General features: G+C 39.7%; 1 protein-coding gene across 2 annotated transcripts in view; it reads left to right on the top strand.

Moving 5' to 3' along the window:
• MMEL1 (membrane metalloendopeptidase like 1) overlaps positions 1-15,773 on the top strand; it is a 181,244-nt gene that overhangs the window by 120,977 nt on the left and 44,494 nt on the right. For both annotated transcript variants that reach the window (XM_040326451.1, XM_040326452.1), the window contains exons 7-10: positions 1,117-1,235; positions 3,011-3,076; positions 9,159-9,293; positions 10,868-10,957. In XM_040326451.1, coding sequence (XP_040182385.1) covers positions 1,117-1,235; positions 3,011-3,076; positions 9,159-9,293; positions 10,868-10,957 — 410 coding nt within the window. The remainder of the gene's footprint in view (positions 1-1,116; positions 1,236-3,010; positions 3,077-9,158; positions 9,294-10,867; positions 10,958-15,773) is intronic.

Here is a 15,773-nt window from a genome sequence, read left to right as displayed (position 1 = left end):
GCGGCGCATATATCCGCCGGGCGTAGCGTATCTAAGATACACTACGCCGCCGTAACTTTTTTTTTTTTTTCGAATCCTCAAAGAATTTGCGCCGTAAGTTACGACGGCGTAGTGTATCTTTGGCGGCGTGTTTTATGTAAATACGTCGTGACCCGACGTAGACTACGTTTTTTTTTAACGGCGCATGCGCCGTCCGTGGGGGTATCCCAGTGCGCATGCTCGAAATGAAACCAGAACAGGCCAATGTTTAAGACGGTGACGTCATTCTACGCAAATTCCTAATTCGCGAACGACTTACGCAAACAACGCAAAAAATTCAAAATGCGAGGCGGGAACGACGGCCATACTTAACATTTGCTAGGGTTTATTTTGTATATCATTGATTAGAATGAGGTACCAGACCTACATGGTCTACCAAACGAGGGTCTCTTATTGAGGACTTCCTCCCAATTTTCTACTTTTGTTGTATAAAACTGTAGCTGTAGAATAATTTTTTTTTTTTTTTTTTTTTTTTTTTACCTGAAACTCAAAGCTTATGGCTCAAAAACGCTGATAAAAGTTGAATAGCGGCATTTTTCAGCGTTTTTTGTGCATTTTTTTAAGCTTTTCTATCTCTTTTCAGATTTAGAGCAGTTTTACAGCTGAAAAACTCCTCTCAAAGCTGTTTTTTTTTTTCAGCCAGAAAACTCCTCTGCCAAAAACTACTGATAACAGCCTTTGTGTGCATGGACCCATAGGAGAACATGCTGGGGAGTTTTTTTGGCTGCAGAAAAAAAACGTCCGGAGCCAAAAACAGCAGCTGTAAAAAAACGTCCAGTGTGCACAAGGCCTACATTTTGAGTCATTTCTGTTTTAATTTCTGTGGAGATTAACCCTCTCCGTTTTATTGTGGTGATCACTGACAGGAAGTAAGGGGACATTCCATTTTTTAGAGTTGTCCCCAGAACAGGAGGTGACTGCAAATCATTTATGGGGGGACACCTGTTCCAATGATAATTGTATAGGTGGGGAATATACTTGAATGGATGTTTTTTTTTTTTTAATATATATAAAATACAGCAAAAGTTAAAAGCTTTGTTGATTGGTATTCTCACTTGAATTTATTTTATTTGATAGAGTCCCAGTGGAGTCTCGAAGAAAAAATGTCCCTCTTGAACTATAGATTCAACAAGAGAGTGCTGATTGACATGTTTGTGTGGAACGATGATCGGGAGTCCAGCAAGCACATCATCTATGTAAGATGTTCATTTTTATGCTAATTTAGGCAAAGCATGTTTACAAATCTCATCTCCCCAGCTTATTAGTACCTCTGTTGAGCAGATCCCCAGCTCATTAGTACCCCCATTTCTGCTGATGCCCCACTCAGTATTACCCCCAGCTCTGCTGATCCCCCCATTCAGTAGTAACTAGGGTTGTCCCGATACCGATACTAGTATCGGTATCGGGACCGATTCTGAGCATTTGCACGAGTACTTGTGCTCGCGCAAATGTTCCCGATGCTTCACCGATACTTTTTTTCAGAGAGCAGGTGGAGAGGGGGTGGAGAGGGGGTGGAGAGTGGGTGGAGAGGAGGCGGAGAGCGGGTGGAGAGAGCTGCTGCTGCTGTCTAGTCCCCAAAGAGAAAGTCAATTGCCCGGGGGGCCCATAATCTCCTATTGCCCGGGGGCCCCATAATCTCCTATTGCCCGGGGGGCCCCATAATCTCCTTTTGCCAGGAGCCCCATAATCTCCTATTGCCCAGGGGCCCCATAATCTCCTATTGCCTGGGAGCCCTATAATCTCCTATTGCCCGGGGGCTCCATAATCTCCTATTTCCCGGGGGCCCCATAATCTCCTATTGCCCGGGAGCCCCATAATCTCCTATTGCCCGGGGGCTCCATAATCTCCTATTTCCCGGGGGCCCCATAATCTCCTATTGCCCGGGAGCCCCATAATCTCCTATTGCCCGGGGGCCCCATAATCTCCTATTGCCTCAGGAGCATCATAATCTCCTATTGCCCGGGGGCCCCATAATCTCCTATTGCCCGGGGGCCCCATAATCTCCTATTGCCCGGGAGCCCCATAATCTCATATTGCCTGGGGGCCCCATAATCTCCTATTGCCCGGGGGCCCCATAATCTCCTATTGCCCGGGAGCCCCATAATCTCCTATTGCCCCGGGAGCCCCATGAGTTGTCAGTCCGCCCCTGGTGCCCGGTATTGAAGTGGTTAAAGCACCAAGAATGATATGGGGCAAAAAAAATGATTTTTACGCATACTGTATGTACAAAAGTGCGCAAATATGTGCATTTATTATACAGCTTATTCTTGCGTTTCTATGCAGGAATGTTCTGCCACACAGGATGTTCATTCCCCAGTACCATGTGCACTTACCCTCATACGTTTCAGAAGGTAGAAGGACTATCCTCTGATACAGCTCAGTACGGAGATGTGCCGCGTTATACTACCACAGGCACATTGATGTGCCGCAGAGCAGACACATGTACATCTGGTCTGGGTCATGCTAATGATGGAAAGAGACCACATTTATGGCTAATGTAATACTTCCCAGCTGCAATAAATAGCCATGGGAACCTTTAAACACTTTCACATGCAGAATAAAAGAACTTGTTTTAGTAGCCTATCAAGATGAGAACACGGCAGGAAACAAATAGTAAAACACGAGATTGCGGTCCGCACGGGTCTGGATCTGAAGGTTTAATCATCTTTGCGGCTCAACCATAAAAATAGAGACGATTGTAAAATAGTATAATATTTCTAAGGTCTTCATTGTGCACAGAATCAGCAATTTCACGAAAAACTTCCATTTTCTTTTACTCACTTAGAGGACAAAAAATATATTATTTATGTTTTTAACCAATTGGGAATCGTTTGTCATCCGATCTGGTCATTTTCTGTCAGAGATTATTCTGTACATAGAATGATTAGAGGTTGTATGATTTCATTGTGTGAATGATGGGGAGTGGAAGTGAAGGGTAACCTTCCTTTCTTTATTGCTTTATATGTTTTAGATCGACCAGCCGAGCCTGGGGATGCCATCCCGAGATTATTATTTCAACAGCGGAAATTATCAGCGGGTACGTTACACTTCTCATATATGTACTCTACATGTACTGTATACTGTATATAGAGAAAGAGCCAGATCCCTGGAGCCGGATGAAGGACTCCAGGCTGTCCAGGGTGACAACATATCTGATTACCTCCCAGACGTCTCAATTATCATTTTATAATGAAGAAAATGTTCCTGGTACTCTATCTATCTATTTATCTATCTATCTATCTATCTATCTATCTATCTATCTATCTATCTATCTATCTATCTATCTATCTATCTATTTGTCTATCTATCACTCTCTCTGTCATGGGTTTGATATGTTATATGGATGATTCTGTAATCAGTCTTTTCTTTGATTATAAATATGAAGGCGCAGGCATTGCAGCACCATGTATATAGTAATCATTACACAACCACACAACTTACACATCTCTTCTTTATCACAATTATGTCTTCCTTCCTTCCTTTTTATTATTTCCTTCTTTCTTTCCATCTTTTAAAACTTTGCCTCCTTTCTTTTTTCCTTCCTTCCTTTTTCATTCCATCCATCTTTTCTATCTATCTATATCAATTTTTTTTCTTTCTTTCTTTCTTTTCTTTTCTTTTCTTTTCTTTTCTTTTCTTTCTCTATCTTTCCTATCTTTCCCTTTTTTTTATATATATATATATATTGTGATATCTCTCTATACTTTTTCTTTCTTTCTCTTTCTTTCTTTCTTTCTTTTCTTTTCTTTTCTCTATCTTTCCTATCCTTCCCTTTTTTCATATATATTGTGATATCTCTCTATACTTTTTATTTCTTTCTTTTCTTTTCTTTTTTTTCTCTATCTTTCCTATTCTTCCCTCTTTTCATACATATTGTGATAGCTCTCTATTCTTTTTCTTTCTTTCCTTTTATTTTCTTTCTCTATCTTTCCTATCCTTCACTTTTTTCATATATATTGTGATATCTCTCTATACTTTTTCTTTCTTTCTTTTCTTTTCTTTCTCTATCTTTCCTATCCTTCCCTCTTTTCATACATATTGTGATAGCTCTCTATTCTTTTTCTTTCTTTCCTTTTATTTTCTTTCTCTATCTTTCCTATCCTTCACTTTTTTCATATATATTGTGATATCTCTCTTTACTTTTTCTTTCTTTCTCTTTCTTTCTTTCTTTCTTTCTTTTCTTTTCTTTCTCTATCTTTCCTATCCTTCACTTTTTTCATATATATTGTGATATCTCTCTATACTTTTTCTTTCTTTCTTTTCTTTTCTTTCTCTATCTTTCCTATCCTTCCCTCTTTTCATACATATTGTGATAGCTCTCTATTCTTTTTCTTTCTTTCCTTTTATTTTCTTTCTCTATCTTTCCTATCCTTCACTTTTTTCATATATATTGTGATATCTCTCTTTACTTTTTCTTTCTTTCTCTTTCTTTCTTTCTTTTCTTTTCTTTCTCTATCTTTCCTATCCTTCCCTCTTTTCATACATATTGTGATAGCTCTCTATTCTTTTTCTTTCTTTCTTTCTCTTTCTTTATTTTTTTTCTTTTCTTTTCTTTCTCTATCTTTCCTGTCCTTCCTTCTTTTTATATATATTGCGAAAGCTCTCTATTCTTTTTCTTTCTATCCTTTTATTTTCTTTCTCTATTTTTCCTATCCTTCCCTCTTTTCATACATATTGTGATAGCTCTATATTCTTTTTCTTTCTTTCTTACTTTCTTTAATTTATTTTATCCTTTCTTTTTCATTCCTCCCTTCTCTTTTTTTCTTTCTTTCTCTCTTTCTCTCTCTATCTTTCCTATTCTTTATCCCCCTTTCTCTGTCTTTCTCTTTTTTTCTCTCTTTCTTTCTTTCTTTAACTCTCTCTCACATATCCTTACATCCAGAGTTTTTGTTATCTTTATCAGTTCTTTCTTCCTTCCTTATCACGTCCCTCTATCTATCTATCTATCTATCTATCTATCTATCTATCTATCTATCTATCTATCTATCTATCTATCTATCTATCTATCTATCTCTCTATATCTCTCTCAGTGGTTCTGTCTGTTATACGGATGATTCCTCTAAAGTGTCAGTCTTTGCTCTGATTATAAACATGAAGCAGCAGGCATTGCAGCACCCCGCAGATAATAACATCCTTACACAGCCAGGTTTCTCCGTCTGGTGCTATAAATTACTGAAATAGCCATGCATGGTATTACTAATCTTCTGATAGAAGCCATATGCATCATACATTACGAGGAAATTGTCTTCTGGGGTAATTTTACGCTTTTACAGTTTAATGTAAGGATTGGGATTATGTTTTGATTTGCAGTTTTATCTGCGCACAGGGAATCCAAGAAAAAATGTCAGGCCGAGTCATCTGTAAGATCGGAATATTCTTTTGGGTAGATATATGTCCTTTAAAAGACAACTTCACTTTTAGCAAACTTTTCCTTTTCTTACAGCAGAACCTTAGACAAAATTAAGATAAGAATGAATAGGCCATTAAAATATAAAACAGAACCAGCTTTTGCTGCAATATTCAGCTTCAGTCCAAAGATTCTCTCCTCCTATCAGCATGCTTCTTGTCAGCACATGATCTGATAGGCTCCTTGTGCTGCTTCTTCATTTCACACCCCAGCCCTGCTGTACATGCAAGAGGGAGATACTGGGTCACATTCAGGTACTTACAGAAATACATGTAATGATATATCCCAGAAGGAAGCCTCTTCTAAAGACGATGCACAAGAAAGCCCACAAACAGTTTGCTGAAGACAAGCAGAATAAGGACATGGATTACTGGAACTTTGTCCTGTGGTCTAATGAGATCAAGATAAACTTTGGTGTCAGATGGTGTCAGGCGTGTGTGGTGGCAACCAGGTGAGGAGGACAAAGACAAGTGTGTCTTGTCTACAGTCAGGCATGGTGGTGGGAGTGTCATGGTCTGGGGCTGCATGAGTGCTGGAGAACTACAGATCATTGAGGGAACCATGAATGCCAACATGTACTGTGACCTACTGAAGCAGAGCATGATCCCCTCCCTTCAGAGACTGGGCCGCAGGGCAGTATTCCAACATGATAACGCCCTCAAACACACCTCCATGACCACCACTGCCTTGCTAAAGAAGCTGAGGGTAAAGGTGATGGACTGGCTAAGCATGTCTCCAGACCTAAACCCTATTGATCATCTGTGGGACATCCTCAAATGGAAGGTGGAGGAGCGCAAGATCTCTAACATCCACCAGCTCTGTGATGTCATTATGGAGGAGGGGAAGAGGACTCGAGTGGCAACCTGTGAAGCTCCGGTGAACTCCTTGCCCAAGAGTGTTAAGGCAGTGCTGGAAAATAATGGTGACCACACAAAATATTGACACTTTGGGCCCAATTTGGACATTTTTACTTATGGGTGTATTAACTTTTGTTGCCAACAGTTTAGACATTAATGGCTGTGTGTTGAGTTATTTTGAGGGGACAGCAAATTTACACTGTTATACAAGCTGTACACTCACTACACAACATTGTAGCAAAGTGTAATTTTTTCAGTGTTGTCACATGAAAAGATAGAAGAAAATAGTTACAAAAATGTGAGGGGTGTACTCACTTTTGTGAGCTATTGTATATAAAAAAATGTGAGCTCCCCATTGGGTGTGTAATATGAGGTCTGGTGTTATCAACTCTCTATTGGGTCCTTTGCTCTGATTGGAACACATGGATACTCATTTGTAATTTGATTGGTGATGGGTACTATTTAAAGGGAGGTGGGAAAGTTTAGTTTTCATGTTCTCTATGTTTGAGAAAGAACCTGCTATGCTGAACATGTAACTATGGGTTGATGATGAAAGAAGAACTATTGATGGTAAGAAAACTTAACTATGGGTTGATAATGGAAGAAGAACCATTGATGACCAGAAAATGCAACTATGGGTTGATGATGGAAGAACCATTGATGGTCAGAAAACTTAACTATGAGTTGATGATGGAAAAAGAACAATTGATGGCCAGAAAACATAACTATAGGTTGATGATGGAAGAAGAACCATTGATGGCCAGAAAACGTAACTATGGGTTGATGCTGGATGAAGGACTATGGATTGATAGAGAGTGACCATTGCATGAGACATTGGTTAGAAAAGATTGGTGAGTACTTTTACCTTCACCACGTAACTATGGGTTGATGATGGAAGAAGAACTATTGATGGCCAGAAAACGTAACTATGGGTTGATGATGGAAGAACTATTGATGGTCAGAAAACGTGACTATGGGTTGATGATGGAAGAAGAACCATTGATGGCCATAAAACGTAACTATAGGTTGATAATGGAAGAAGAACTATTGATGGCCAGAAAATGCAACTATGGGTTGATGATGAAAGAAGAACTATTGATGGCCAAAAAACTTAACTATGGGTTGATGATGGAAGAAGAACTATTGATGGTTAGAAAACATAACTATGGGTTGATGATGGAAAAAGAACAATTGATGGCCAGAAAACATGAGAAAAATAAAAAATAAATCTGCGCTATCAGGGTGACAAGCAGCTACATACAATCCAGTGAAACCAAGGAAAGAAATACAGACAAAATACAAAAAAATGCAGCGCTGAAAATAAATAGTAAAAAGACCGTGATGTCTATGTTCAACATTCACAGGTATGACTGTGAAAAAATGAATCCATAAAATAAAAGTGGTATCAAATATTATGGTGAAAGCACTATAGACCTTATTAAAAAGGCAATAACTATATATGCATAAGTCCACAAAATTATACGTGAAAATGAAAGTCCATATACATAAACGTGGAAAAAGTTGAAATCATCAATGAGAGATCATAGTGACAAGACACCCACGGTGACTATATTGGAATGTGATGATAGTGATAACGCCCGCCACCAAGGGGAGGCTTACCGGATGCGGTGGACCCAAATGAGCTTATACCCAAAGGGTCAAATAGGCTTGTAAGCAGTGCAGATGAGATGGTACAGGAGCACACCAACGCAAATGGACAACGCTGTTTGTTGTAAGCAGTGCAGATGAGATGGTACAGGAGCACACCAACGCAAATGGACAACGCTGTTTGTTGTCCATTTGCGTTGGTGTGCTCCTGTACCATCTCATCTGCACTGCTTACAAGCCTATTTGACCCTTTGGGTATAAGCTCATTTGGGTCCACCGCATCCGGTAAGCCTCCCCTTGGTGGCGGGCGTTATCACTATCATCACATTCCAATATAGTCACCGTGGGTGTCTTGTCACTATGATCTCTCATTGATGATTTCAACTTTTTCCACGTTTATGTATATGGACTTTCATTTTCACGTATAATTTTGTGGACTTATGCATATATAGTTATTGCCTTTTTAATAAGGTCTATAGTGCTTTCACCATAATATTTGATACCACTTTTATTTTATGGATTCATTTTTTCACAGTCATACCTGTGAATGTTGAACATAGACATCACGGTCTTTTTACTATTTATTTTCAGCGCTGCATTTTTTTGTATTATGGCCAGAAAACATAACTATAGGTTGATGATGGCAGTAGAACCATTGATGGCCAGAAAACGTAACTATAGGTTGATGATGGAAGGAGAACTGTTGATGGCCAGAAAACATAACTATGGGTTGATGATGGAAGAAGAACTATTGATGGCCAGAAAATGCAACTATGTGTTGATGATGAAAGAAGAACTATTGATGGCCAGAAAACATAACTATAGGTTGATGATGGAAGGAGAACTGTTGATGGCCAGAAAACATAACTATGGGTTGATGATGAAAGAAAAAATATTTGATGGCCAGAAAATGTAACTATGGGTTGATGATGGAAGAACTATCGATGGTTAGAAAACGTAACTATGGGTTGATGATTAAAGAAGAACAATTGATGGCCAGAAAACATAACTATGGGTTGATAATGGAAGAACTATCGATGGTTAGAAAACGTAACTATGGGTTGATGATTGAAGAAGAACAATTGATGGCCAGAAAACGTAACTATGGGTTGATGCTGGATGAAGGACTATGGATTGATAGAGTGTGCCCATTGCATGAGACATTGGTTAGAAAAGATTGGGGAGTACTTTTACCTTCACCAGACTACCTATAGATAATGTGATGGAGGGATGTTTTGTCTTTACAGATAAGAGAAGCCTACCTCCAGTTCATGATCACTATTGCCCGGATGGTGAGGGATGACAAGAATATGACAAGAGACGATGCCTACGTCCAGGAGGAAATGAGCCGTGTCATGGATTTAGAATCTGATGTTGCAAAGGTATGTTTTTATTATACACATGGTGCCCTTTGACAATTGATCAATGGCATTCCATCAGCTTTTGTCGCAAACATAGCAAGCAAAAATCTATTGTATACATCTTCTTTATGGCATCCATCACTGCAAAAATGCAAAATACACATGTTGTTGATGATGAAGGTACCATCAAATGGGAGGTCAATCAGCCACAGCTCAAGTAACCCCAAGCAACCTCTGGAGGAACCCTAGGGTTCTACAGAACCCTGGGTGAGAATGGCTGTACTAGATCCTCCCATGGCCTCCTCAGGGCACTCTACAACGTCCCATGGGGGCAAGGAGGGAGCCCTTAGCCATATGTATGCTTCAAGTCATGACTTGCTCAGGACTTCCCCTCTGAGGCAAGGTGGGTATAAGCACTGGTGGGACCACCATTAAAGTCTACTTGTTTTTTGCCCTGCATGAGCAACTCCATTTTTGCCAAAGGGAAAAAAAAACAATCTTCCCAAGATCAGTTACATACATTAATAGGATTTGGGAAAACCTGATTGCCTAGTCCTGCCTGATGTTGTTTGTAGAAATTTTACGTGAATTCCACTCACTTCCATTTTCTTTTAGCCACTCCCTATTTGCTAAGTGCTGAGTGTGGGTGGGGGGATGCTATCATATCACTATGGAGCAAAATCTCCGAGGAATGTTTCCAACACCTTGTTGTATCTATGCCACGAAGAATGAAGGCAAAAGGGGGTCCAACCCGCTACTAGCAAGGTGTGCCTAATAAAGTGACTGGTGGGTGAATATGTGTTATGCCTGTGGTGGGAACAGGCAATCAGACATCACATCCAAGAGGGTGACACCACTTTCTATGTTAGAGGTCTGGAATATAGCGGTGTCACCTTCCCATGCTCACTCCAGTCCCTTGTATGCAGTGCTACCTGATTGGCTCTTTGTGATGTTCCTCCCTTCTGCAGTATGATTGTTGCTGTATCAGGGAAAAGCAAGAGGCTGATATAAAAATAGATTCAGTTACTAGTGTATATTTTTTAAAGAAATACAGTGGAACCTTGGTTAACGAGTAGCGCGGCTAACGAGCAGTTTGAAAGACGAATAACTTAAAAAAAAATCCTGACTCGGTTTGCGAGTGTTGTCTCGCAAAATAGAGCAGGATTCAAGCCAATGGGTGGTGCAGTACCGTAATAGACCAGAGGTGCGAGGGCGCTGGTGACACTCGGAATGGTTTCGGAGCCGCTCCTAAATACACAGACACACTCGGAAATACTCCGTTCCTAAATGTTTCATAGCCTTTCCGAGGGTTTCTGAGTTCAGCCGAGCTGCCCCTGAGTATTTCCGAGGATCTCTGGTGCCCCCACCTCTGGCCACATGGGGTATTGTATGCAATAGACGTCAATGCAGAACAAATTATCTTTGTTTCCATTGACTTCTATGGGGAAACTCGCTTTGATATGCGAGAGCTTTGGATTACAAGCATTCTCCTGGAACGGATTATACTCATAATCCAAGATTCCACTGTATTAAACTGCATTTAATTTCACAGTCATTGTAATTCATTGACATTTTTCTCTGTCTCTGAACTTCAGGCCACGGCTCCATCCGAGGAGCGGAATGACGTCACCTTGCTGTACAATAAAATGACAGTGACGGAGTTCCAGCAGAGGTTTGCAATAGAGGTATTGAACTAAAAACTCCACCAATGTTGTCTTCTGGACATGTAATGGAAGGAAATTCTCCAGCGGGAACACATCAATAAATAGCTAGAGAAGAGAAGTTAGGATTATAATGGTGCTAAAAATTAATCATTGCATAACAGGAATATCATTTAAAAAAATTGTTACTTCATTAATACAAAAAAGACAAAAGGGTTCAATTAAAAACAGTTGTAGGAGTCTAACCCGGCTCCACTGTATACAAAACTACAAATAAGAACCATTGTTGTGTAAGTTGAGTTTACATTCCACAACATGTCTGAGAAATATAGTAAAAAGGAACCTAAACTGGGAACGTAGGGCGGCTGCTCTTCCTAGACATGTGCAATTTGTTTAGTTCCAAATTCGTTTTTTAAGGAATTTAGACAAATTAGTTCATTTCGAATGTCCGAATTTTCCCGAATATCTAAATTTCCGATTTTTTTCCGAATATCCCCAATTTTTAAGAATTTTCAAATTTCCAAATTTTTCCTGAATATCCGTTTTTCTGAATTTCTGAATTTTGACAAATAAAACTTAATTTCGGAAATTTGAAATCCGAAAATCCAAAAATTCTTAATTTCGGAAATTCGGAAATTTTTTAATTTCAAAAATATGGAAGTTCGGAAATTCAAAATTCAAGAATCCGTAAATAAGAATGAAAATCCAAAAATTCTTAAGAACGAAAATCGGAAAATAAGAACAAAAATCTGAAGATTCAAAAACCCGAAAACTCTGGAATCTGAAATAATAACTAACTAATAATAACTTAACTATTACTTACTATTAAATTATAATTATTGGAATTTCCTTTCAAATTTGGCTTTATCTGAACTTACAAACTATCCGTAATAAAGAATGCCATATCTAAACGAATGGAACGTAACAAATTAATAATAACAATAATAATAAAAACGTATTATTATTATTTAATATTGTTTTGTTTCGTTCTATTTGTTTAGATGCGGCAATCTTTATTACGGATAATTTGTAGCTATAGATACATTTGTATTTGTTACGTTCACCAAATTCGAAAGGAAATTCTAATACCTATAATTTAATAGTTATATTATTAGTTAGTTATTATTTAGAAAAGGATGGATACACTGCGCTGCCTAAAAATAATACTGGTAGCTGCTGACACTGCTTGTTCAAAAAAAGCATAAAACGAAATAGGGGTGTAAGTGTAGCGCTAAGTCTGATACCAAAGGTATCAGAAAACCATAATGTGTGTAATATTACAATTAAATAACACTACATCAAATGTAAAACAGGTATGTTGATGAAAGCAAAAAGACTTCCAACAAACAAATATTAGTGCACAGAATATATAAACACGAGGAAAGCAAAAAGTCCAATAAACTCAATTTTAGGATGATTGAGTATCCATAACAAAGTCAATTGTCATCCGCACATCCTCCACTCATGTGAAACAATGAACCACCACTGTGTCATCCGTGCATCCTTCACTGAGGCAAAAAATAAATGAATGTGACTTCAATAACGTGATAGTCCCACCACCGGTGACAGTGCAGGCTTACCGGAACTAGTTGATCACTAGTGGCATATGCCAAGAGAGATCAATCTGAGCTTTTAGGAAGTTGATATTTCAATGACAATCCTGGACAGGAAGCGTGGCACCAAATGATGGAGAGATCCAAACACACTTGGGACTGTATAGTTGTTAATGTCTTGAGACAAGTTGGCTCAATAAAATGCATAAAGGAGAGAAGAAAAAAAGTGGCCACATAGCGTAACTCCGTAAGGTAAAAAGATACTATGTTTATTCACAGCGAACAAACTTACATTTGGCTGGACAAGATCTTGCATGCAAAATGGGGCAACAGTGGAGTCCTCCCGACGCGTTTCGTGGTCAATAGCACATCGCCAGACGATGTGCTATTGACCACGAAACGCGTCGGGAGGACTCCACTGTTGCCCCATTTTGCATGCAAGATCTTGTCCAGCCAAATGTAAGTTTGTTCGCTGTGAATAAACATAGTATCTTTTTACCTTACGGAGTTACGCTATGTGGCCACTTTTTTTTTTTTTTTCTTCTCTCCTTTATGCATTTTATTGAGCCAACTTGTCTCAAGACATTAACAACTATACAGTCCCAAGTGTGTTTGGATCTCTCCATCATTTGGTGCCACGCTTCCTGTCCAGGATTGTCATTGAAATATCAACTTCCTAAAAGCTCAGATTGATCTCTCTTGGCATATGCCACTAGTGATCAACTAGTTCCGGTAAGCCTGCACTGTCACCGGTGGTGGGACTATCACGTTATTGAAGTCACATTCATTTATTTTTTGCCTCAGTGAAGGATGCACGGATGACACAGTGGTGGTTCATTGTTTCACATGAGTGGAGGATGTGCGGATGACAATTGACTTTGTTATGGATACTCAATCATCCTAAAATTGAGTTTATTGGACTTTTTGCTTTCCTCGTGTTTATATATTCTGTGCACTAATATTTGTTTGTTGGGAGTCTTTTTGCTTTCATCAACATACCTGTTTTACATTTGATGTAGTGTTATTTAATTGTAATATTACACACATTATGGTTTTCTGATACCTTTGGTATCAGACTTAGCGCTACACTTACACCCCTATTTAGTTATTATTTAGAATTGATTACACATAATCAAATTTAATTTAAAATCCCACATTTGAGGTTATGTCTTTTCCATTTTTCGAATTTACGAATTCCGAATTTTCGAATTTATAAATTTACAAATTTTCGAATTTCCAAATTCCAAATTTACGAATTCCGAATTTACAAATTTATGATTTTACGAATTTATGAATTTACAAATTTACAAATTTCGAATTTTTCGAATTTACTAATTCACAGGAAAAAAACGAATGAAACTAAAATGAAAACAAACACATTTTTCGGCAGTGCACATGTCTAGCTATTCCTCCGTGAAATGTGCATTGCCTGACTGCTATGTCCAGCAAATGGCTCAGCCGCAGACTCACAACAAGTATGCTGCTCAGGACTACATTATGACTTTCTAACCTGCTAATGTTGGTTCCGCAGAACCCATGGGAAGCTGTCACATGGTCACATCATCGTCCATCCAATCAGCTGCGGTTAGAGCATTCCCCACGGCGGCACCTACACAAAATGGTGACATCGGACATCATTGACCTAATATGGCCACAAGACCATATTTGGTCCATGTTACTGTAATGACCTATTCTATTCTGTCATTATGTGGCCATATTAGGTTTATGATATCACAAGCATCCCCGCCCCTTTCTGTACGACGTGCAGCTGACTGGACCGGCAGTGACGCAGTTACATATTAGATGAGGTTGAAAAAAGACACAAGTCCATCAAGTCCAACCTATGTGTGTGATTATATGTCAGTATTACATTGTATATCCCTGTACATTGTGGTCGGTAAGGGGCTTCTCTAATAGTTTTTTTTAAACTATCGATGCCCCCCGCTGAGACCACCGCTTGTGTAAGGGAATTCCACATCCTAACTGCTTTTACAGTAAAGAACCCTTTAGTGAATGGCCACGTGTCTTATTAAATTCCCTACCGCGGAAAAGTTGTATCCCTATTGTGGGGTCACCAGTACGGTATTTGTAAATTGAAATCATATCCCCTCTCAAGCGTCTCTTCTCCATAGAGAATAAGTTCAGTGCTCACAACCTTTCCTCATAACTAATATCCTCCAGACCATTAATTTGTTTTGTTGCCCTTCTTTGGACTCTCTCCATTTCCAGTACATCCTTCCTGAGGATTGGTGCCCAGAACTGGACGGCATATTCCAGGTGCGGCCGGACCAGAGTCTTGTAGAGCGGAATTTTTGTAAATCCCCTTTTTCCTGCCAATATTCTGTTTGCTTTGTTAGCAGCAGCTTGGCATTGCTGAGCCTGTCATCTACTAGGACCCCCAGGTCCTTTTCCATCCTAGATTCCCCCAGTCATGTGACAGCTCCCAATGGGCTCTGCTGAACTGGGTTTGGACCTTATGTCTTTGAGCAACTTGAATCTGGGCAAGACTTTGCAGCCCATGGAGGACTGACCAAACAAAGACAGAGGCGTTTGGAGGGTAGGTACTCTCTTCTGCAAAGCCAAAACTCAGAGGCGGCTCTAGGCTTTGTGAGGCCTTAGGCAAAACTTTAACAAGGCAGCCCCCAGATCCTGCTCTTTAACAACTAAGGGGCGGGGGCCACCCGGAGATGTCACCTTGTGATGTCATTGACTGAGGGCATGCTGGATCATTCACATCACAAGGGGTGGTGTCACCGATATTCACTGGTTGTTAGGGACACTGGCGGCCCCGCTCCTGAGTCAGGGCTCTTAACGCAGAGCACAGCAGCGTTAAGGTCCCCTGTCCCTCAAAACTGGGGTAATGCATTGGGCAAGTTAGGCGGCCGCGAGGCCCCTGTGAGTGCGAGGCCTTAGGTGACTGCCTAATTTGCCTAATTAAAGAGCCGCCTCTGCCAAAACTCTGGATTTGTCTCTGCAGAAAAGGATACCTATCCTCAAAACTCATCATTGTAAGTCTCCTCCCTACGCTGAGATTGGTGCAGTGGACCAGAGTGTGTGGGTCACTGTGGATATTGATGAGCTTGGTATCCTGTGCTATTTGTGAGTAGACATCTGTTTAATTTCTTCAATAAAAATAGTTTTTAAGGTAATGCATAAGGCTGGTGCACCCTCCGTTTCCATGACTGAAATTTACTTTTGAATAGGATTCTAGTCTGAACTCACCTGAGTGAGTCCTCCAGGAAGCTGTCACTGTACTGGTCCAATCATGAGTGGTCAAGGCATCCCCC

Source organism: Rana temporaria, chromosome 10 (assembly GCF_905171775.1).
Source record: "Rana temporaria chromosome 10, aRanTem1.1, whole genome shotgun sequence".
NCBI classification, from domain to species: domain Eukaryota; kingdom Metazoa; phylum Chordata; class Amphibia; order Anura; family Ranidae; genus Rana; species Rana temporaria.
Note: the sequence above shows the minus strand (reverse complement) of the source record. Positions and strands in the feature narration are given on the sequence as shown.